Source organism: Chiloscyllium punctatum, chromosome 25 (genome assembly GCF_047496795.1).
Source record: "Chiloscyllium punctatum isolate Juve2018m chromosome 25, sChiPun1.3, whole genome shotgun sequence".
NCBI lineage: Eukaryota > Metazoa > Chordata > Chondrichthyes > Orectolobiformes > Hemiscylliidae > Chiloscyllium > Chiloscyllium punctatum.
This window is the reverse complement of record NC_092763.1, coordinates 73,419,710-73,441,532: the sequence shown is the minus strand read 5'-3', so window position 1 is coordinate 73,441,532 and position 21,823 is coordinate 73,419,710. Positions and strand designations below refer to the sequence as shown.

The window sequence follows — 21,823 nt, the reverse complement described above, 5'->3', positions numbered from 1 at the left end:
ACGTGCAACACGAGATATGGGCAATCTCCAAACTTGGGCTGACAAGCGGTATGTAACATTCATGCCACATAAATGCAGGCCAGGACTATCTCCAATAAGAGACAATCTAACCACTGTCCCTTGTAATGATATTTGAATGAAAGTTTTAATTATTTATGAAATATCCAATGGCTGAAAGCAGCGTAGTCAACATGGGGTTTCTTTGTAGACTTAAGTATTCTGTGGAGAGGATCATAAAACGTGATTAGCTGCATAAATTATCGATATGAGTTCCTGACTGAGCATCATATTGAAGGCAAGACAACTCGTCTCTATTCCTGTTCAGACCATCTGAACGTATGTTGCCTTGTTATCGAGACTGACTGTGGGGGTGGAAAGTTATTTTTTATTCCGTTTACCTGCATTACATTTGTCCATGTGTGTTGCTGATAAATTCAGTTCAGTTTTCTGGAGGACAGACACAGTTGCAGCTTTCCTTGAGCTGCACTTCCGTGAACTGAGGGAACCAACTGGAGGGAATAGTTAGGTCTGCACTTCAAGCAGAAAATACTAGCATCATCGTTCACTGCATAGAATGCAGGTGAGCCTCGGTCTCAGTTTGAAAGGGAGAAGCAACTGGAATATTTGTTCTAGATCATAGCTAGCAGAAAAAATCTACAGTAGTCCTCAATCTGGTCGAAGAAAATAGGATTTGCTCAGAAAGCTGTGGGAAGGCAGTTGCTGAGATATTTCCAGTCAGGAGATCTACAAAGAAAAGATGAGGGTTACATAGGCAATAAAAAGCACCTTTTAGAATCTTACCTCGGAGGGTTGCTGGGACACACAGGGTTTTGAAATTCTTAAGGGCATTGGCATACCTTTTGGGTTAGTCCCTAAATAAGTAAATGAACCTTCAAGATTGTTGTAACATGCACTTTGGTTAGAGTTCAGAAGAGATTTACCAGGATGATGCTGAGTATGTAAGGTTTGAGTTATAAAGAAAGGCTGGGAGTTTTTTCACTGGAGTGAAGGAGGTTGAGAGGTGGCCTGATAGAAATTTCTAAAACAATGAGAGGGAACGATGGAGTTGATGGTAGTCCCTAAGATGGGGAATTTCAAGACTGGGGGCATATTACGAAGGTGAGAGAGAGATTTAAAAAAAGACTTGGGCAAATTATTTTACACAGTGGTTTGAATGTGGAATGGGTTTCATGAGAAAGCGATGGATGTGGGCATAATTATAACGTTTAAAAGACATTTAGATGGGCATGTGAATAGGAAAGGTTTGGAGGGATATGGGCCAGGAAGAGACAGGTGGGACCAATTTAGTTTGGAATGATGTTTGGCATGAACTGGTTGGACCGGTGGGCCTGTTTCCATGTTATATGACTTTTTCACAGCATAAACAAATATGAAATGTTGTGTTAAGTTAAATATTTTGTTTAGTTGTACAGAATTTTTTTGTTGAAAATGTGAAGTTGTCATACGTTACTGTTTGTTGATTGCTGGGCATTCAGATATCACTTTAAACATTAAACTGTCCCTCAAGGATTGCAACATGGTAAATAATGATAAAGAATCAGGTTTGCTTTTGATTTCCCTGAATATTCATAGAATTACAGAATATAATAATGCAGAAAGTGACTCTTGAGCCCATCATGTCTTTACTAGTTCCCTAAAGAGCAAGCTGTTTGTACTAATCACTTGCTTTTTCTTCAAAGCCTTGCAAATGTTATTGCATCTGCTTTTTCCACACTTACATGTAACTTGTGGAGTAGAATTTCACTGTCCTGTAAAATTATCATAAATTCAAAGGGAACCATGTGCAAGAAAATCCAAGGGTAAGGAATTGGCTGTGCTTCATTCTGGATATGCTGCAAAACATGATGGAAAAAAATACCAAAGGGCTTGCCTTTGTCTAGCAGCTTTGTGGAGCTAAATTATGTATTTCTCCATTTTCATTTTCCTCAGGTTTGTCATAGCTTAGTATTTGCAGCAATCTGAAGCTGCTAAAGTCTTCAAAATAAAAGCTTTTGTCTCCATGCTTTAACTCCTGTCTAATCACTAATCTGGTCTCATACAGCAGAACATGCATTTTAGTTTGAATGAATAAGAAGCTAATTACTCAAGTACAGATAAGACTTTTTGTTGTTTTTGCAGGCCTCCTTGTAGGGACACTTGATACAGTATTTGATTCAACCTCCAAAGTAGCTCCGTATCGCATTCTACATCAGACACCAGAATCCCAAGTCTATTGGTCCATTGCTTGTGGTAAGTTAAAGCATTACTGTGCACGTTATTCAAGGTCAGGGTCACCTTTCATCAACAATCATTTCAGGTTTAGTATATGATCTGATAAATCATATTAACATAATGCAAAGTAACACAAAAGTTAAATCTTACTAAAAACTGTAGGTATTCTTTCTTGCTTTTTTAAAATAAAAAAGTATTGTTTTTATTCTTGAATGCAGTCCTGCTGCTGCTTCACCCAGGATGCTTTGTGCTTTTGTCCAAAGACTTTTAAGCTCACTACAGTCAGTTATTCTATAATAAGATGGTTGCTTTCCTGTGCAACCCCATGTTATAGAAAAATCGCTCTGATCAGATCATCAACATTTTCATCCAGGTTTCTGAAACTGAACCACTCTCTTTTGCCCAAGTTTGGTCTATATCCCTCAAGACCTTTCCTATCCCTGTATCTGTCCAAATATCTTTTAAATATTGTAATTGTAATTGCATCTACTGCTTCCTCTGGCAGCTCCTTCCATATATGCACCAACCTCTGTGAGAAAAGCACCTTCACAACCTCTTATCATGTTTTTTTTCTCTTATTTTAGTTTTGTTTTTAGTTATTTTAGTGTCTTTTTTAAAAATTATCTTTTGGACAGAGTTTAGTCTTGGTGCTAGCCATGGTAGTAGAGTATAGCAGTGGCTGGGGCTCAATACAATTCCACATGGCAGTCAGCGGCGAAGCCTGGTAGTTGGCAAGCCTGGACGGGATGTAGCCCAGTGTGGGTGAAAGCAGCCCAGCACAGGGCAGAGCACGCTTTCGTTGGGAAAACCCAGCAGGCCCTGGTTGAAGAAAGGACTATATTGTTTAACTTGTAATTTTATTTCTTTATTTTTCTACTTTTATACTATGAAGATCTATAGTGTTGAACGTTTTAACTCACTTTTTTAAATTTTGGTACCTAAGTACCTTTGTCCCTCAAATTCTTCCAGGAATGGTGGTGATATACACTTTTCACTAGACTCCTGTACCCCGTTCTTGAGTACACATGACGTTAAAATCTAAATCGTAGACTTTATGTAATTTGATCCTGTGGACCAGTCTAACACGAGGAGCCTTGTCAAAGGCCTTGCTGAAGTCCATGTAAACAACATCCACTGCTTTAATCTCATCAATCATCTTCATCACTTCCTCAAAAACTCAATCAGTTTGCAAGACAAGAGCTCCCCTGCATAAAGTAATGCTGACTGTCCCTAATAAGCCTATTCTCCAAATGCAAGTCGACCTTGTTCCTAGGAATCTTCTCCAATAATTTCCCCACCATTGATGTAAGGGTCTCTAGCCGAAAATTTCCTGGATTATCCTTGTTGCCTTCATAGAATAGAATCCCTACTGTGTAGAAACAGGGCCTTCGGCCCAACGAGTCCACACTGACCCTCTGAAGAGTAACCTACCCAGACCCATTCTCCTTCCTTGTCCAAAAGAAGAGGATTGGCTATTCTCCAGTCTTCTGGGACCTCACCTATAGTTAAAGGGGACGCAAAGATCTTTGTCAAGGCATGGCAATTTTCTTCCACGCTTCCTTCAGTTTCCTGTATTTCAGCCCATCAGGCCCTGGGGTCTTAGCTACCTCAATGTTTTTCAAGACATTCAACAGCTCCTCCTTAGTATCGACATGCCTTCATGACATTGCACATGAACCCAAGCATTGTTAATTAAGATAATTGGGCTGGGGTTGGCACGTGTAATTCAATTCTCATCGATTTTTCATTCTGTCCTTGCTCTTGTAATTGACTTAGTGAAAAGGGGAAAAAATTTAGAAAGTTGAAGACCAGAGGAATTTTTTTGTAGTGTAGATGTTTCTGTATGGGACAGACTAAAGTCACATTCCTGACGAAGAGCTTATGCCCGAAATGTCAATTCTCCTGCTCCTCTGCGGCCTGACCTGCTGTGCTTTTCCAGCAGCACACTCTTGACTCTGATTTCCATTATCTGCAGTCCTCACCTTCTCCTACACTTAAGTGAAGTACAGGAATGCCTTGCAGCAGAGTGTAAATACAATGATGTGTTTACGTACACTCTGCAATTGTAAATGCAGAAAGGCAGAGTGACAAAGACGCTACAATGGGAGGGAAGTGCTTACAGTTTTTTATTGTCGCAGATAGGAAGTTTGGGTTTAAATTTACATAGAGTCATAGAGATTTGAATTTCTTTTGATGAAACATTGCCTTTGATTCTCTCTCCCGTTCTTTTCTGAAAATAACGAGCCACCACTCTCAATTTATTATAAATTGTGGGCCAAAGTCAGAGTAAGAATAATTTCCTTGATCGTAAAACAGAAAGAAGACTCTTTTGGGGATCAGGCAGGAAGGTAGGGGCGAGATCCCAACCAGATTAGCCATGAACTTATTGAATGATCAAGTACCTACTTCCATTATTGTGATTGTATAAGTCCTAAAGAAAAAAGATTTAGTGATGTTTAGAATGTTGTGACAGGATTCTGCCATTTTATCAAATCTTAAGTATGTATTTTTGAGTTTGCTTAAAAATGATCCTTCCACTACTTTTACTTTGAGAAAATTGTTATTTTATTGTCCTATAAGACATAGGAGCAGAACTTAGGCCACTCAGCCCATCGAGTCTGCTCCGTCATTCAATCATGACTGATAAATTTCTCAACTCCGTTCTCCGGCTTTCTCCCAGTAACCCTTGATACCCTTGAAACATCTCCCAACATCTACTCTATACAAGCTGCTCAGTATTCTAAGTTTCAATTAGATCCCCCTTCATCCTTTTAAACTCCATCGAGTATAGACCCCCAGACCTCCAACGTTTCTTTTTGTTAAGCTTTCCTTCCTGGGACCATTCTTGTGAACCTCCTCTGAACCTGCATCAGGGTCAGTTCATCCTTCCTGAGAAATGGGGCCCAAAACTGCGCACAATACTTCAAATGTGGTCTGACCAGAGCCACGTAGAGCCTCGGAAGTACATCCCTGCTTTTATATTCAAGTCCTCTCAAAATAAATGCCATGATTGCATTTGCCTCCCTAACTACTGTTTCAACCTGTAAGCTTACCTTGTGAGAACCCTGGGCTAGAACTCCCAAATCTCATTGCACTTCAGATTTCTAAATTTTCTCCCCAGTTAGAAAATAGTCCACATCTCTATTCTTCCTACAAAGTGCATAACCTCACACTTTCCCACATTGTACTTCATCTGCCACTTCTTTGCCCACTGTCTTAACCTGTCCAAATCCTTTTCGAACCTCCCTGCCTCCTCAATGTTACCTGTCCCTCTACCTACCTTTTGTATCGTCTGCAGATCCTACATTTTGTATTTTTAACACGTTCGATTGTCATACCAGGTTTGCAAAATAACCTCTGAATTATCCAGCTAAATGCTAATATTTTACTATTTAGTTGCTACCTGGATCTTCACAGAGCTGCTTTCTGGTTAATGTTCAGTACTTGTGTTTGTATATACATTTTACAGCTGCAGGGGAGCGCAAAAAAATATTGTAGTGTTAGTATTCAGGTTTACTCATTTAATGTTCTGGGAAGACATGAAAGTGCTTCCATTTTAGTGTTATCAAGTGGAATCTCAGAGTGTATAGTGTGAGTCAATTATTCCAGCTGTGCTGATCTTTCATGATGCTGAGATGATTATAATTACTGTGTGTTTATTACCTCTGGTTGTTAAGGACCTGCATCTGAATATTGCCCTAGATGTACCGTTTATCTTATTCTTCCTTCTTCTAAATTGGCTCAGAGACTTTTTGATGCAGTAGTTTTAGTAATGTGTGATTCTTAGTTTGCCTTGTCTGTCTTTTGACTCGTCAATCTTACCTTGCCATTTAACGTGATTATGGTGGTAGAACAGTATATCACTGGGACAGGCTCTTTGGCCAACTATGATGTCAGTCTAAACTAATCCCAGTTGCCTTCACAGTCCATATCCCGCTATTCCTTGTATGTTCGTTCCTGTCTAAATGGCTCTTAAACATTTCTATCTGCTTCTAACCTCTTCCCTGCTTTTAACCTTTTTTTTCGCTGTCCTTTCTAAAAGTCAAATATCCTTAAATATTCAATTCTCATTCTTGGGTCTTTCTTACAATTTCATTTGCTACTTTTGCACTTCCTGTTAACAGCCTTACTTGCTTTCAATTTAAAGTTTCCATCCCCTTAACAATCTGGTTTAAACTCCTGTGAAGATGAGTCCCAGTTCTATGAAGATATGGCAGAACAAGATGTTTGTCTAGACTGCCTGATCATTGACCTCAGTTGTATTTTCCAGCACTATAGTCTTCTGATCCATTGACTCCCATAGTGCCAAAACGTACTATTGGTCTATTTTTAAAAATTATATTCAATGGACATTCACACCTCTCAGGATAAAAAAAAGCTAAAGTTTCACAGCTTTTTGAGTATAGACGTGTCTCCTTATCACAGTCTTAAGTCATCATTCCTTCTGAGAGTGTCAACCCTACTTTAAACTCTTCAGCAAACTGAAACATTCTCCCAGTATCTATTCTATGAAGTGCCTTAAATATGTTATGTTTAAATCGTAGTGAGTTTTTTTTTTGTCCCTTTTAGAACTTCGGTACCTGTAACTTCAGTTAACAAGACATCTTGTGTAACCACCTATATTATGATTTTGTTTTGTTGCTTATAAAGCTGGCTGAATATAAACATTTGTTCTCAGTCATGTAAGATCAGTGTGTGTTACGCTATGACATTTGCTTTAAGCTTTTCTGGCATCCTTATAAATTGAGAGATAGATTAAAATAGTGAGTGGAAGGGCAAAGGAAGAGTTTAAAAAGGGCAAAAGTAATTGATATTTGAAAAACAATGTGTAGCTAAAATAGGGAAAGAGGTGGTTACATGCAGACAAAATTTTTAACTGTACACTCAGACCACATGAAGCATCTACAAATGTATGCTTATTGGCTAATATGAAAGTTACACTCCTGGCAATTCTTTGACATTAAACCAAACTCTCTTCTCAGTGCAAGCTCCAGTATACTTATCAATGGAAATTTTATTAGTAAAGAATCAAATGCCTCTTTATGTAGCACATTGATAAATACCCTGTGTGGTATAAATTTACCGAAAAGCTCAAAAATGAAATTAACTTGTGTTGTTCTTGCTGTATGTAATTCCTGTGCCATGCATGCAAGACCAGAATGTGTTAACTAATGTCCATTGCACCTCCAAATGATGAGGCCGAAGGAGCAGCCCCCATCTTTACTGATGGTAGTTGCATTTTAAAAATATATTATAAAATGCAGTTTTGTTTTATTGATTTAACTAGATATTAATTTTAACAGAATAGTATTTAAAGCTAGCAGAGTTATAGTTTGAGTGGGAACTGTGACTGTGGGTAATAGCAAAAAACTAAACAAAGCCAAGAATTTAACATCTAATTCCCTAATTACAAAGTAAAGTGGGGCTTAGTTGTGGGATGTTTTCCATTTTATGTTTGCTAGGTAGCTTGTGGATGATTGGTTTTTGCTGTGCTTTTTGGCAGCTGTCTTCCTGTTTTTGAAACAACCTGAAATGGGATCTTATGAGTCACTGTCTGTCCTTTAATTATTTGAGTAATGGTATAAGAAGTATTACTTACTGAAATGACTTAGAGATTCCAGTAAAAGTGAAATACTGTGACAACTGAAAATCTGAAATAAACAGAATGCTGGAGAAACTCAGGTCTAGTAAACGTATGGCAGAAGAAGCAGAGTTAACATTTCGAGTCTGGAACTGAGGGGATTGATTAATATTTTGTTTTTGTTTAGTTTTTGTTTTTAACAATTTAGTTTTTGTTTTTAATTAGGAGCCAGCAGTGAAGAAATAAATAAGCATTGGGAATGGCTAGAACATAATGTGATGGCAATACTTTCTGTGTTTGATAGTAATGAAGATATCACTAGCTTCGTTCAGGGAAAAATACGGGTAAGACTGCACTTTTTTTTTGTCCCGGCCAGGAGGTTGGCCTTTCTGTTAGCGCTCTGATGGTTTCTATCAGTTTTGTTTCAGGGTGTGTGTTCAGTTTTAAGCACAATATGGCAGTGTAACATTGTAGAGAAACAAATCCCATTGTTCTGTCTGTTAAAAAGCAAAAAAATGTTACTACATGCATCAATTTGCTGAATACTTTAATACCAGGAATTGATTTTGAACAGTGTCCTACTTAGCATGTTGTACTTGAAATCATAGAATATTAAAGCACAGAGGGAAAGGACACAACTGATTGAAACTGTGTTGGTTCTTTGAAAGGATTCTTCAGTCCTGTTCCTTCTCCTTTTCCCACATTGTTGCAATTGTTTCTTAAAAGTAATTAAGAAATCAATTCCCAGTTGAAAGCTACCATTCACTGTCCGATCAGGCAATACATTCCAAACATTCTTTATGTAAAGCTGTTCATGCTAGTCCTCTGGTTCTGTTGCTACAGTCCTTACACTGTTTATTGCTCTTTTGACCATTGGCAAGTTTCTGTCCAAAATCAAGATGGGTTTTCATTGAGGATATTAGCCCCTAACAAGTGCCATTTTCAGCTTTTGTTGTAGAAAGGTGAGCAAGCCCTGTTTGTCCAGTCTGTCCACGAAATTCACAGGATTACTCACAGAATCCCTACAATGTATAAACAGGCCATTCGGCCTAACAAGTCCACACAAACTCTCTGAAGAGCATCCCACTGAGACCCTTTTTGCTGTAATCCTACATTTTCCATGGCTAATGCACATAACCTATAGATCCCTGAGCACTACGGGCTATTCAGCATGGCCAATCCACCTAAACCTGCACATCTTTGAATTGTAGGAGGAGACCAGAGCACCCAGCAGAAACCCACGCAGACACTGGGAGAGCATGCAAACTTTACATTAGCAGTTGCCCCGGAGTGGAATTGAACTCTGGTCCCTGGTGCTGTGAGGCAGCAGTGCTAACCACTGAGCCACCATACTGCCCCATTTTATGTTGCAGAAGGAGGTCATTCAGCCCATTTTTCCCATATTGGCTTGGTTATCTAGTGTTAATCTCTTACCTTTACACCATATCCCTGCACACCATTTCTATCTGAATAACTATCCAGTGCCCTATTGAATTTCTCAATTGAATCTGTCTGTACCACGTTTTTAGTTGGCGTATCCCATACCCTAACAATTTGCGAGAAAAACCTTTTACACAGCATCAACCGTTGCTTCATTTGCACATCATTTTGACTCTCTGCCCCCTCGTTTTCTTTTTTTCACAAGCAGAAACCGCTTCACCATATCTGCTCAGTCCAGACTTCTCATGATTTTAAAACCTCAATCAGATCTCCCCTTAGCTGCCTTTTCTTTAAGGAGAACGGTGCCACCTTCTTCAGTCTATCCTCGTAAATGATATTTCTGCTGACTATTATTCTGTTTTCTATAGATTAGATTAGATTCCCTACTGTATGAAAACAGGACCATCAGCCCAACAAGTCCACACTGACCCTCCAAAGAGTAACCCACCCAGACCCTATGTTTACCCCTGACTAATGCATCGATCACTATGGGCAATTTAGCATGGCCAATTCACCTGACCTGCACATCTTTGGAAATTGGAGCACCCGGAGGAAACCCGCGCAGACACTGGGAGAATGTGCAAACTACACACACAGTCGCCCAAGGCAGGAATTGAACCAGAGACCCTGGCACAGTGAGGCAGCAGTGCTAACCACTTAGCCGCTCCTATAGTTGACCATGTTGGCACTGTCCCTGTTATACTACGATCTGCACCTTTTCTCATGAGGCTCTTGTGAGACACTGTATTAAATGCCTTCTGTACATCCGAGAATACACGTCAAACATATCACATTCATCAGCACTTTGTAACCTCTTCGAAAAACACCAGCAAGTTAGTTGAATGTGATTTCCACCTTTAGTAATCCATGCCAACTCTTCTGAATCAACCCACGTTTTCGATGTGACTACTGGTTCTATCCTAAATAATTATGTCCAAAAGCTTCCTTGCTAACAAAATTTTACTAACTCGTCTGTAATTGCTAGGGTTATCCTTACAAAGCCACAATGTTGACAATTCTCCAGTCTTTTGGCATGTTTCCAGGGAAGACTGAAATGTTATGGCTGTACTCTTAAATGCAGTTCTTCATCCCTGCATCCGTTCTCGTAATTCTCTGATCTGCAATCTCCAAAGCCCTCGCACCCTCCTCAAAGTGTAATTCACAGAACAAAACATGCTAGTGATTTATATAGGTTTAGAGTAACTTATTGGCCTCTGTTCATAAAGCACGGGATCTTGTATGCTTTATTAAGAATTTGAAAGTCTATCCTGTCACCTTCAAAGACTTTTGCAGAAGTATTCCCAGTTGTCTCCACTCTTCTACTGTGCCTCTCCCCCTTAAAATTGTACTATTTTGTATGTATTGGCAACATTCATTTTTCCTGTCAAAATGTATCAGCTCCCACTCATCTGCATCAAATTTTATCTGCCATATCCTCCCAATCTATTGACCTAACTTGAAATATATCATTGATTTCCTTAGTATTTACTACACCCCAAAATTATACATCACCTGCATGTATTGCAACTGTGCTCTGTAAATTCAAGTAATTATCTCAAACACAGCACTGGTACCGGTCTTGGTACTTGGCAGCTCCTTTACACAGAGGAACCTTGATTATCTGGCATTCGATTATTTGAATATTGAATTATCCGGCAAGTTTGCAACATCCCGATGCTCAGCTAAACTATGTGATCTGGCATTCGATTATCCGGAATTTGATTAACTGAATGCAATACTGCCCACCTGTGTCCTTCGAATGATGGAGATCCCTCTGTATACTTAAATAAAGCAACTGTCGATGCTGGAGATCTGAAACAAAAACTGATAGATCTGATAGCGTCTGTGAAGAGAAAATAGTTATCATTTTGAATCAAGTGATCCTTCAGAACTTTTTATGCTTTCCTCTTGTCTGAAAAGTAGCCATTCGTTCCAAATTTCAGTTTTCTGTATTTTACCCAATTTTGTAGTAATGCTGCTATTTGATCGCTTTGGACATTCCTTCAAATGTCTGTTCCTTAAGAAATAGCTGGATGAAATTTAATAGCACTTTTCAGCCTATTTACTTGTGCAATTGTATGAGTGCAGGGGAAATCAGCTAAATTGGTTTTCAACAATTATACTGTGGTAGTACTCTTTTTTTTTAATCCATTTTCTTAAAATTATAAGATAAAGTTAATACTCTGTAGTACTTTTTTGCAAAACAAAAGGTAATTTATAAATAAATTTATATTTCTGTTATAATTGAGACTGTTTTGTGAATTATTTTTAAAACCTAATTTTATGAACACTGTCCACATTTATAGATTAAAATGGCTTTTGGGCTAGTTCTGCTGAACTGTAGTGAAAATGTATTTTAGGATATAAGAGGTTTAATATTGTCTGTTTGTGCTTAAAGACATCTCCATTGCTTTCTGTCAAAGGGTCTAATAGCAGAAGAGTCTCAAAGTGCATCAATAAAGGAGGAAGATGACCCTGAAAAATTCCGTGAGGCCCTTTTGAAGTTTGATAAGTGGTTTGGGTTGCCTGAACAAGAGAAACTGGTGACCTATTACTCCTGCAATTACTGGAGTGGGCGAGTGCCTTGCCAAGGCTGGCTATACCTAAGCACTAATTTTCTCAGCTTCTATTCCTTTTTTCTAGGCAAAGAAGGTGAGTCTCTCTTCCTCTTATCCGTCTCTTAACTGAATTTAATGTCCTCAGATAATTTTGCACAAATTAAAAATCTCAATTGTCTATTAATATGTGTGAGATAAAAGTCCTATGGTCACCATGTCTGGTAAGCATGTTTTATGAAATTTGCGATGTGCCAAGGTCAAATTCAGAGCAGTGTTTGATTGTCAACCTATTACAGTATGCTTTCTGCCCTGTTCACTGTACACTCAAAAGGAAGAAACTGATTGAGAAGTAAACAAAATTTGCCTCCATTGAATTTCCCCAAACTAGAGAGCTTATTTCCACTTATAAAACGCCTCTCAGTTGTCAACATAGATTCATTTGCTGAGCCTGCAATTTTTTTTTGATATAGTATTCAGTTTGTGTGTGTCAGTAACAAGACCAATGTTTATTGCTCATTCCTAATTAACCTCCAGAGGTTTGTGGTACATCATTATCTTGAGCCATAGCTGTCCATGTAGTGAATGTATTTTTTACTTTGCAGTTAGGTAGGAAATTCCTGGATTAAGACTCAGTTGGTTGAATGATGTTGATCTATTTTCAAGTCAGAATGGTCTGTGCCCCGGAGGGAAGAGGTTGAGGATTTAAGGTATCAGAGTTCCATATTTTTTGTCATTTTTTATATTCTAAAGTTTGCTTACTTTGTAGCAAATGGCAGAATTATAAATGAGCCTTTGTAATCTGTGCAAGAACTGCTGATACATCAGGGCTGTTTGCCATAGATTTTGGCAATTTGATTAAAAAAGATTTTTATCTACACTTAATTATTTTTTAAAAAATGTATCATGATGTAATCTTCCAATATCTTAGGAGTGATCACATGGTTATTTATAAGCTGGCTTGTGATTCAGTGTTTATTCAGTGTGTAGAAGCCAGAAGCTTTGCCTGCAGATACATGATGGGATGGCAGGGAACCAGATGCTTTTTATTAGAAATCATGTCTGAATTGTAAAGCTAGTGAGTATGTGTCCATTATTATTCAGTGTAAAGAGAGAAAGATCATCTTTTAACAAGTTGATGAAGACAGCAATGCAAATTGAGATATGTAATCAGAAATGTGATCTTATTATAAGAAGGAGTTTGTTACTCAGCTGGGCTTCATTTTTTAGAGGATACGTTTCTATGTTGAGATTACAGGAACAGTTTCCATGGGATTGTATTTCATTCCTGTTTTTGACTACTTCTATGTTTAGTGTTACTTTATATTGATATTCCTGAACATAGGAATACCTGAACTGCTGCAATATTCTGATGTAAATAAATCAGACACCGAAGTTTTATAATCATCCTTATTTTTGGAAATAGTATTTATTAATTTCCTGACTGTTGATTTGTATCAGAGTTTGGTTCAAATACAGCTTCACCTCTGCCTATTAAATCCTTATGGCGTTATAAAGCAAAACCTGACACTTGCGATATTAAGTCAGAGGAACAAAAGCTTGGTCAAAAAGGGTGGTTTTTAAGGAATGGGTTAAAGGAGGAAAGCAAGATGGTGATCTTCAAGGAAGGTATCCTAGAAGTTGCGGCCTATACCTTCAAAGGCATAGCCATCAATGATGGAACAGTTGTAACCTGAGGTACACAAGAGGGCAGACTTAGGCAAGACCAGATATCTTGCAGGGTTATGAATCTCAAGGTGATGAAAGTGATAGAAAGGAACAAAACCATGGAGGCAGCGTTCTGTCTAAGCTGCACAGCAACTCTGGGATGTCCCATACACACTGTCGGATATGCTGCAGTGGCTTTTGCTTCCAGAAGCCACTGTCATGCATAGACCTCAGAATTCCATGATGCTGAAAAAAGATAATGGAGAGGATTCTGAAAATGGGGCGAGGAATTTTTCAAACCAAGGCATTGCTTGTCTGAGAACTAAGAGTTAACGAGCACAGCGATGACAGATGAATGGGGCTCAGTGTGAGTTTTTTTAGATTACTTACAGTGTGGAAACAGGCCCTTCGGCCCAACAAGTCCACACCGACCCGCCGAAGCTCAACCCACCCAAACCCCTACATTTACTCCTTACCTAACACTATGAGCAATTTAGCATGGCCAATTCACCTGACCTGCACATTTTTGGACTGAGGGAGGAAACCGGAGCATCCGGAGGAAACCCACGCAGACACTGGGAGAATGTGCAAACTCCACACAGTCAGTCGCCTGAAGCGGGAATTGATCTCAAGTTTAAGGAGGAAAGAATATGGGCACACACACAAGATTGTGTTGGAATAATCAAGTCCATTGCTGACAAAAGCATAAATGAGAATCGTGAATGTACCATTGGCAATCCTAGGTGAGAACTGCCATATTACATCTGCTTAAGTTCTGGATTTTCCTGTGTAAATATCTTTAACTGTCTTGCCTTTTAAATCACTGTTTACAATTTACATCTTTTATCAAACTTTTCATTTTTTGTCATCACAGCTCTGAGACATTAGTTTGGTCTCTGAGTTGGGAGAATTGTTTCTCATGAAAGACTGAGTAAATTAGGCTGATATTCTCTCAGGTTTAGAAGAAGGCTAGGAGGAGATCGGAGTGAGATTTTCAAGATCGTGAGATGGCTGGATAGAGTAGATAGAGGAAGTGTTCCCACTCAATAGGATCAAGAACTAGAAGGTACAGATTTAAAATCATTTGCAAAAAAAAAGTAAATGTGAGATGCAAAATAACTTTTTTTTTGCAGTGAGTAATTAAGATGTGGAATACACTGCCTAGAAGTGTGGTGGAGGCACCTACAATTGAGGCATTCAAAAAGTATTGGATGCTCATTTGAATAACAATGCACAAGATTATGGAAAATAGTATACAATTGGCACTAGTAATGATGCTTACTTGCAGAAATGGAGAAGACACAATGGTCCAAATGACCAACTTTTGTGCTGTTAACACTGCTGTGATCTTGTGATGCTGTTGAAACAATTAAGATTGTGAATGGGCTTGATCAGAGTCAAATCCGAGTGTTGTTTCCTCTGGCTGGGGATATCTTGGACAACTGGTGAGTCCACTGAAGCTTAGAAAATTCAGGGTGATTTGATTGCTGTGGTGGGTGAGTCCAGAGAGAGAGAGAGACGACAGGCTTTTAAAATAATCAGTCCCATTTTAGGACTGAGAAAAAGATATTTCCCTTTGAGGGTTATGAGAGATTTAAACTCTCTGCCTCAGAAGGTAGTAGATTCCCTACAGTATGGAAATAGGCCTATCGGCCCAAGTCCACACTGACTCTCCGAAGAGTAACCCAGACAGATCCATTCCCCTACATTTACCCCTGACAAATGTACCTATCACTATGGGGCAATTTAGCATGGCCAATTCACCTGACCTGCACATCTTTGGATTGTGGGAGGAAACTGGAGCAGCTGGAGGAAACCCACGCAGACGCAGGGAGAATGTGCAAACTCCACACAGACAGTCGCCCGAGGTTGGAATCGAACCCAGGTCCCTGGCACTGTGAGGCAATAGTGCTAACCACTGAGCCTCCGTGCCACTCTTGCCGTAGAGGTGGAGTCATTAAATATTTTCAAGGCAGAGGTAGATAAATTATTGCTTGGTGGGGAAATCGAGCTATGAGGAGTAGATGAGAATGTGGAACAAAAACGGCTCTATCGTGGTCTTGATGAATGACTGAGCAGTCCTGATGGACTGACTGGTCTGTTTTTGCTCCTAATTTGTATGGTTTAATTGTAGGTTTGAATCTAAACGTTTAGGTGAATAGCATAGATGGATGTATTGGGAAGCTTTTAATACACAAGAATAAGATATATACAGATATTGTGATAGTGTTTATTGAAGAGTGGAGACAGAAGGCTTGTATTGAGCATTAACACAAATTAAACCAGTTTGGAGGGGGAATATGCAATATTAATACCACTGGATAATTACCCTTGTACATGGGAATTGTAGATTCATATCCCATTATGCGGTTGTTAAATTCAAAAAATTAATTTTTGAAAAACCTGGTCTTGAAAGCTAGTTTCAGAAATGATGCCATGGAGCTATTGTCAATTGTTGTAAATACCCACCTCAGTCACTAATGTCCTTCAGGGACAAAATCCGCTATCCTTACCTGGTCTCAGCTATGTATGACTCCAAATCACAACAATGTGATTGACTCTTGACTGTCCTTTGAAAGGCTTTAGAAGCCACTCTGTTCAAGTACAGTTTGGGATGGACAACAAATGCTGGCACCTTGCTTGCAACATCTAAATATCTATATAAAAAAACACCTGATGAAGGAGCAGAGCTCCGAAAGCTAGTGCTTCCAAATAAACCTGTTCGACTATAACCTGGTGTTGTGTGATTTTTAACTTTGTTTGATTTGATGCTAGTTTTACAAGCATTTGGGCAGAGCTCCTCCACAATAAGTCATAAGGGGCTGGTACTGATTCTGGATGATTAAAAAGCAACTCTCCCATTGGATCGACTCTCGGGTCAACGTTCCGGGGAAGACATAAAGAAATGCTGCAAACGCACTCAAACTCTCCTTGAGGTGCAGCAGCATTGACGTTAATGACAAGGAGCAGCTTGCTACCAGTTGTTGAAAATGACAGCAATTTGCCCTTGGCTTCAAGCCGCAGCATTTATGATGAGGCAGAGCAGAGTTAGATAAGGAAAGAAGAGGAAGTGAATCATGCACTCTGGATCCCACTACTTTGTGGGATGTCTTGAACCAAGTGACCAACGACCTCCAGTTTAAGAATCAGCCTGTTCAGTCATAAGAAGGTCCATGGTAACCCTGAGTAGACGTGATCCTTGAATCAAGCAACAGCTGACAACAGAGGAGCTTCAACCAGGCAAAGTGGATGTCACTCACGTAATAGAATGGCTCCTTCGCATGATCAAAAATTAAAACGATTTGTTTTTCAAATTTTTTTGTAGATTGGATCTTATAAGCACTTTCTTTGCAATGTGGTTACCACTTTTGCTGATAATTTGAACTGCACTTTGGTTTTGAGCAGATATTGTTGATGGCAAAGTGCTTGAAGTGCATGTTGTTTTCTAGATGTGAGATATGTTAAGATGATCTGAACAAGGAGCTTGTGCAACGTCATCTTGTTCACCAGGACATGATTCACTTTCCATCAATATGTGATCCAAAATAATTGCTGTTGGACAAATGTATAAGTACTGTGCTGAATTCAGCTGTATCTTATTTTGTCAAGTTTTTATTCACCCGCACCAAGTTTTTGTCTCTGCTTAATTCTACCTAAACACTTCTGAAACTCTCAGCTTTGAGCGACTTACAAACATAAACTTTGTATTTTGCACCATCTCATCAACTGGAATTTCAGCTCAAGAAACAGAACAGTTTTCCCATTGCCCCAGTCTTCACCAATCTTCATTTCACTGTGTGTTTCGGCCTTTCCTCTGATAGCATGTAATTGAAAAGTGGCCTTCACACAAAAGTAAACACTGGGGAAACTGCCTCCTGATCCATGGAGCGAGATTAGCTGACTGAAGCCTGGCTGTAAGAAATTATCTTTGAGAAGGTAATGAGGTGGATATGGTTTGAGGGGGGGATCTTCAGGCAATGGAAGTGAAGTTAAGAAAATGACTACCTTCATTTGTGTCTCAAAAGCATGATGCAACATGCTAACGGCCAGAATCTAAAGGAAGTAGGTGCACGTAGGTTGGAAGAGGTTGCAGCGGTGGGTTGAACAAAGCTGTTTAGATGGCTCCGTTTGATGCTGTAAAATTGATAATGAACATATATTATGTAAATTTGTTCATCATTTGGCAAGTGATGTATGTTCAGTCAAGATGTGCACTTACACGTTATAAATGGTGAATGGGTTTTGGCTGGATTGGGTGAGTTACCTACCACAAACCTCCAAGCCTCTGACCTGCCTTAGCAGCTACAGTGCTTTAATGGCTTGTTTGGTTCAGTTTCTGGTGAATACTAACTCCAGGATTGCTGATAGTGGTGGTTGCAATGTTCTGCACTATCCTTGAATATCAAGGGGTGTGATTAGGTTTTTTCTTTTTTGGAAATGCTCATCACCTGACACTTGTCTGGTGCAAATGTTATTTTCTACTTACCAGCCCAATTTATACGTCTTTCCCTGTTTTGATTTTGCTAGAAGTGATTTCACCTTTATTATAGCAACATGCACCAGATTGCCATATATCTTATAAAACAGATTCCACAAGATTATAAATTTGATTTGTTAGAGTGCTTTATTTTTCTGTATTGTTTACGATAAGCGCATTCCTTCTATGTATATTCACGTTAATGTTAACATTATTTTACTTTGGGCAGTTGACTTAGATGGTGGGCAGATTGTTGGAAGCGATTCTGAAAATAGGATTTACATGTAGTTCAAGAAGCAAGGACTGATTAGGAATCATCAGTATTATTTTGTGTGAGGGAAATAGTGTCTGTCAAACTTGATTTCATTCTTTTGAGGAAGTAACCAAAAAGCTGGATGAAGGCAGAACAGTCGATGTTGTTTACATGGACTTTGGGAAAGTCTTTGATAAGGTTCTGCTAGTAGACTAATTAATAAAGTTAGGTCATATGGGATTCAGGGAGATCTTGCTAAATTGATACAATATTGACTTGGTGGTGGTGGAGGGTTGTATTTTGGATTGCAGGCCTGTGATTAACTGTGTTCCACAGGGATCACTACTGGATCTGCTTTTGTTTGTCATTTATCTGAGTGATTTGGATGATGATAAAGGAGGTGTGGTTAGTATGTTTGTGGGTGACACCAAAATTGGTGGTATAGTGGAGAGTGAAGAAGGTTATCTGAAATTATAAAGAGATCTTGATGAATTGAGTCAATGGGCTGAAGAGTGATAGATGGAGTTTAACTTGGATAAATGTGAGGTATTGCATTTTGATAAAACAGGCAAAGACAGGGAGTATACAATTAATAATATTCCTCTGGGTAGTGTTTAGAGAGAGACCTAGGGGTTCAGATACATAATTCTTTGAAATTTGCATCACAGGTAGATGGATGAATGAGGAAGACTTGGAATATCATTTTGACATTGTGCAGGACATTGGTGAGGCCTCTTCTAGAGTAGAATATCAGTTCTGGTTGCCTGCTATAGGAAGGATATTATTAAACTGGAGAGGGTTCAGAAAAGATTTGCAGGATGTTGCTGAGAATGGAGGGTTTGTGTTGTAAAAACAGGCTGGGTAGGCTAGAATTTTTCTTACTGGAGCAGAGGAGAATGAGGGATGACTTCATAGAGGGATAAGGTGAATAGCAAGGGTTTTTTTTCCTAGGGTGGGTGAATGCAAAACTGGGGAGCATATTTTTAAAAGATGAGGGCCAGTACTTTTTACACAAAATGGTTAGTGTCTACATTGAACTGCCAGAGGAAGTGGTGGATGCAGATACAGTTACAACATTTAAAAGATTTTGGATAAGTACATGAATAGGAATGATTTGGAGGGATGTGGGGCAACTGCAGGCAGGTGAGACTAGTTTGGGAATATGGTCGGCATGGTCTAGGTGGACCAAAGGATCTGTTGCCATGCTGTATGACTCTGTAACAGTCACAATGATTTTTGAAGTTTGTACAAGTGGGTTCTCGCAGATGTACAATTCTTTCAGGGTCCTATGTGCAGATAAGTTTGAAACGCATAGCTGCAATCACATCATTTTCTACTCTTGCTGAAATGTTGCCCCATGTGAGCATTTGTTCCGAGTCCAACTTCAGTCTCACCCTTAATAAAATTCTCCATAATCTTTGTCATGCAAAATACTTGTGGAGCAATGCATCTTCTCCAACTCCTTAATATTTAACTTCAATTTTACTGCTTATCAGTGCTTTTTGTAGTTGGGATGCAATGACTTGATATATCTAATATCAAGTTTGTTTTGCTAGTATGCCAAGAAGGAACAATAATTTCTTTCCATATATTTGTGTTCATTTTGCAATTTTTATTTAACCTCTAGTTAAGATCGTCATTTCCTGGGATGAAATATCAAAACTTGAGAAGACTATGAGTGTTATCCTGTCCGAGAGTATACACATTCACAGTCATGGTGAAGACTATTATTTTTCCATGTTCATACATTTTAATGAAACCTTCCTGTTGATGGAGCAGCTTGCAGACTACGCTGTAAAGCGATTGTTTGACAAGGAAGCATTTGAGACTGATTTATCACTCAATGACCCTTTACAAATAACAAAAAGGTAATGGATAAATTTTGCATTCTGGTGTGTATGAGTAATGTTGGCCTCAGGCCATTAATATTTCCTTGAACGATAAGATTCACAACTGATATTATGAACTGCATATTCTGAAATGTTTACATCTTGTTATAATTTCTAAATGTCTTATTTCCAAATGGGAAAAAAAAGGTTAAGAGTAATTTGTACTTAAAGATGAAGTTTGTGATTTTTCTCTTGGGTAAACATTACTCCCTTAACGCTTCCCAGCAAAGACAACTGATAAGAGCTATCAAACCACTGCTTAGTGCTGCCGTGAAAACTGAAAATTAATAAAATTTATCAGGTAATCTTGTGTTGCTTCCACCCCATGTCGTCTTTTATTTTGTGTTCTGCACCTTTTGGAGTATTTTACTGGAGTACTCCATTACCTGGCTGTGTTCCTTAAATTGACTAACTTTGGACTTCCACCTACTGATCATCTACTTGCTAGGAGATGCACATAACTGGACTTGACAATAATCATTTCTACCTGTTGTGGACAAGCCTTCTGTTTCCCAAATGGTATCATTCTGTTGCCCCTCTTAGTGTGTCAATTTTAAGGGTCATTACTGTTTGTGCTTTACATAAATGAATTAGACTCGAATGTAGGAAGATTGATCAGTAATCTGACGGCTGTTGCAAAAATTGGTGGAATGGTAAATAGTAAGGAGGATATCTTTATATCTCTGGAGGACATCAATGGACTGGTCAGATGGGCTAATCAGTGGTGAATGGAATTCAATCCAGTTACTTGTGAGTGATGCAGAACAAGCAAGGCATGTCAATGCATGATGAACAGAGAGATACTGGGAAGCACTGAGAATCAGAGGGACCTTGGTGTGCATGTACACCAGTACCTTAAGGTATCAGGATAGGTGGATGAAGTGGTTAAGAAGTTATGATATATTTGCCTTTATTAGCTGAGACGTAGGGTTTAAGAGTAGAGAGGTTATGTTGCTAAGAGTTTAAAAGTAGGGACGAACTGTATAAAATGTTGGTAAGGCCACAGCTAGAGTATTGTATGTGGTGTTGGAATCCAAATTATACAAGGGATGTGGTAGTTCTGGAGAGGGTACAGGGATTTGTCGTGTTTTGGGGCTGGAGAGTTTGAGTTACAACTAGAGATTGGACTGGGTTGTTTTCCTGAGAACAGTGGAAGTTGAAATGTATAAAATTATGAGGGGCATAGATAGGGTAGTCAGGAAAAAAAAACTGTTAATGGAAGGGGTCATTGACCAGGGACATAGATTTAATGTAATGGACTGAAAGTTTAGAGGTGTTGTGAGGGAAAAACTTTTCACCCAGCAGTCGTGGGATTCAGGAACTCACTGTCTAGAAGGGTGGTAGAGATAAAAACCCTCAACATTTAAGAATTAGACAACCTTGGTTGACAAAGGAAGTCAGGAAATGTATTAAAGAAAAAGAGAGATCCTATAAAGTGGCTAAGAACAGTGGGAAATCAGAAGATTGGGAAGGATACAAAAGCAAACAGAGGATAACAAAGAGTGTAATAAGAAATGAGAGGATCAAATATGAAGGTAGGCTAGCCAGTAATATTAGAAATAATAGTAAAAGTTTCTTTCAGTACATAAGAAACAAACGACAGGCAAAAGTAGACATTGGGCCACTTCAAACTGATGCTGGAAGCCTAGTGATGGGAGATAAGGAAATAGCAGGAGAACTTAACAAGTACTTTGCGTCAGTTTTCACAGTGGAAGACATGAGTAATAT

At 38.9% G+C, this 21,823-nt stretch overlaps 1 protein-coding gene across 2 annotated transcripts in view; it reads left to right on the top strand.

Annotated features, from left to right (window-relative positions):
* The window catches only part of tbc1d8b (TBC1 domain family member 8B), an 87,753-nt gene that overhangs the window by 9,043 nt on the left and 56,887 nt on the right, over positions 1 to 21,823 (top strand). For both annotated transcript variants that reach the window (XM_072595566.1, XM_072595565.1), the window contains exons 2-5: positions 2,140 to 2,250; positions 8,039 to 8,157; positions 11,677 to 11,905; positions 19,834 to 20,074. In XM_072595566.1, coding sequence (XP_072451667.1) covers positions 2,140 to 2,250; positions 8,039 to 8,157; positions 11,677 to 11,905; positions 19,834 to 20,074 — 700 coding nt within the window. The remainder of the gene's footprint in view (positions 1 to 2,139; positions 2,251 to 8,038; positions 8,158 to 11,676; positions 11,906 to 19,833; positions 20,075 to 21,823) is intronic.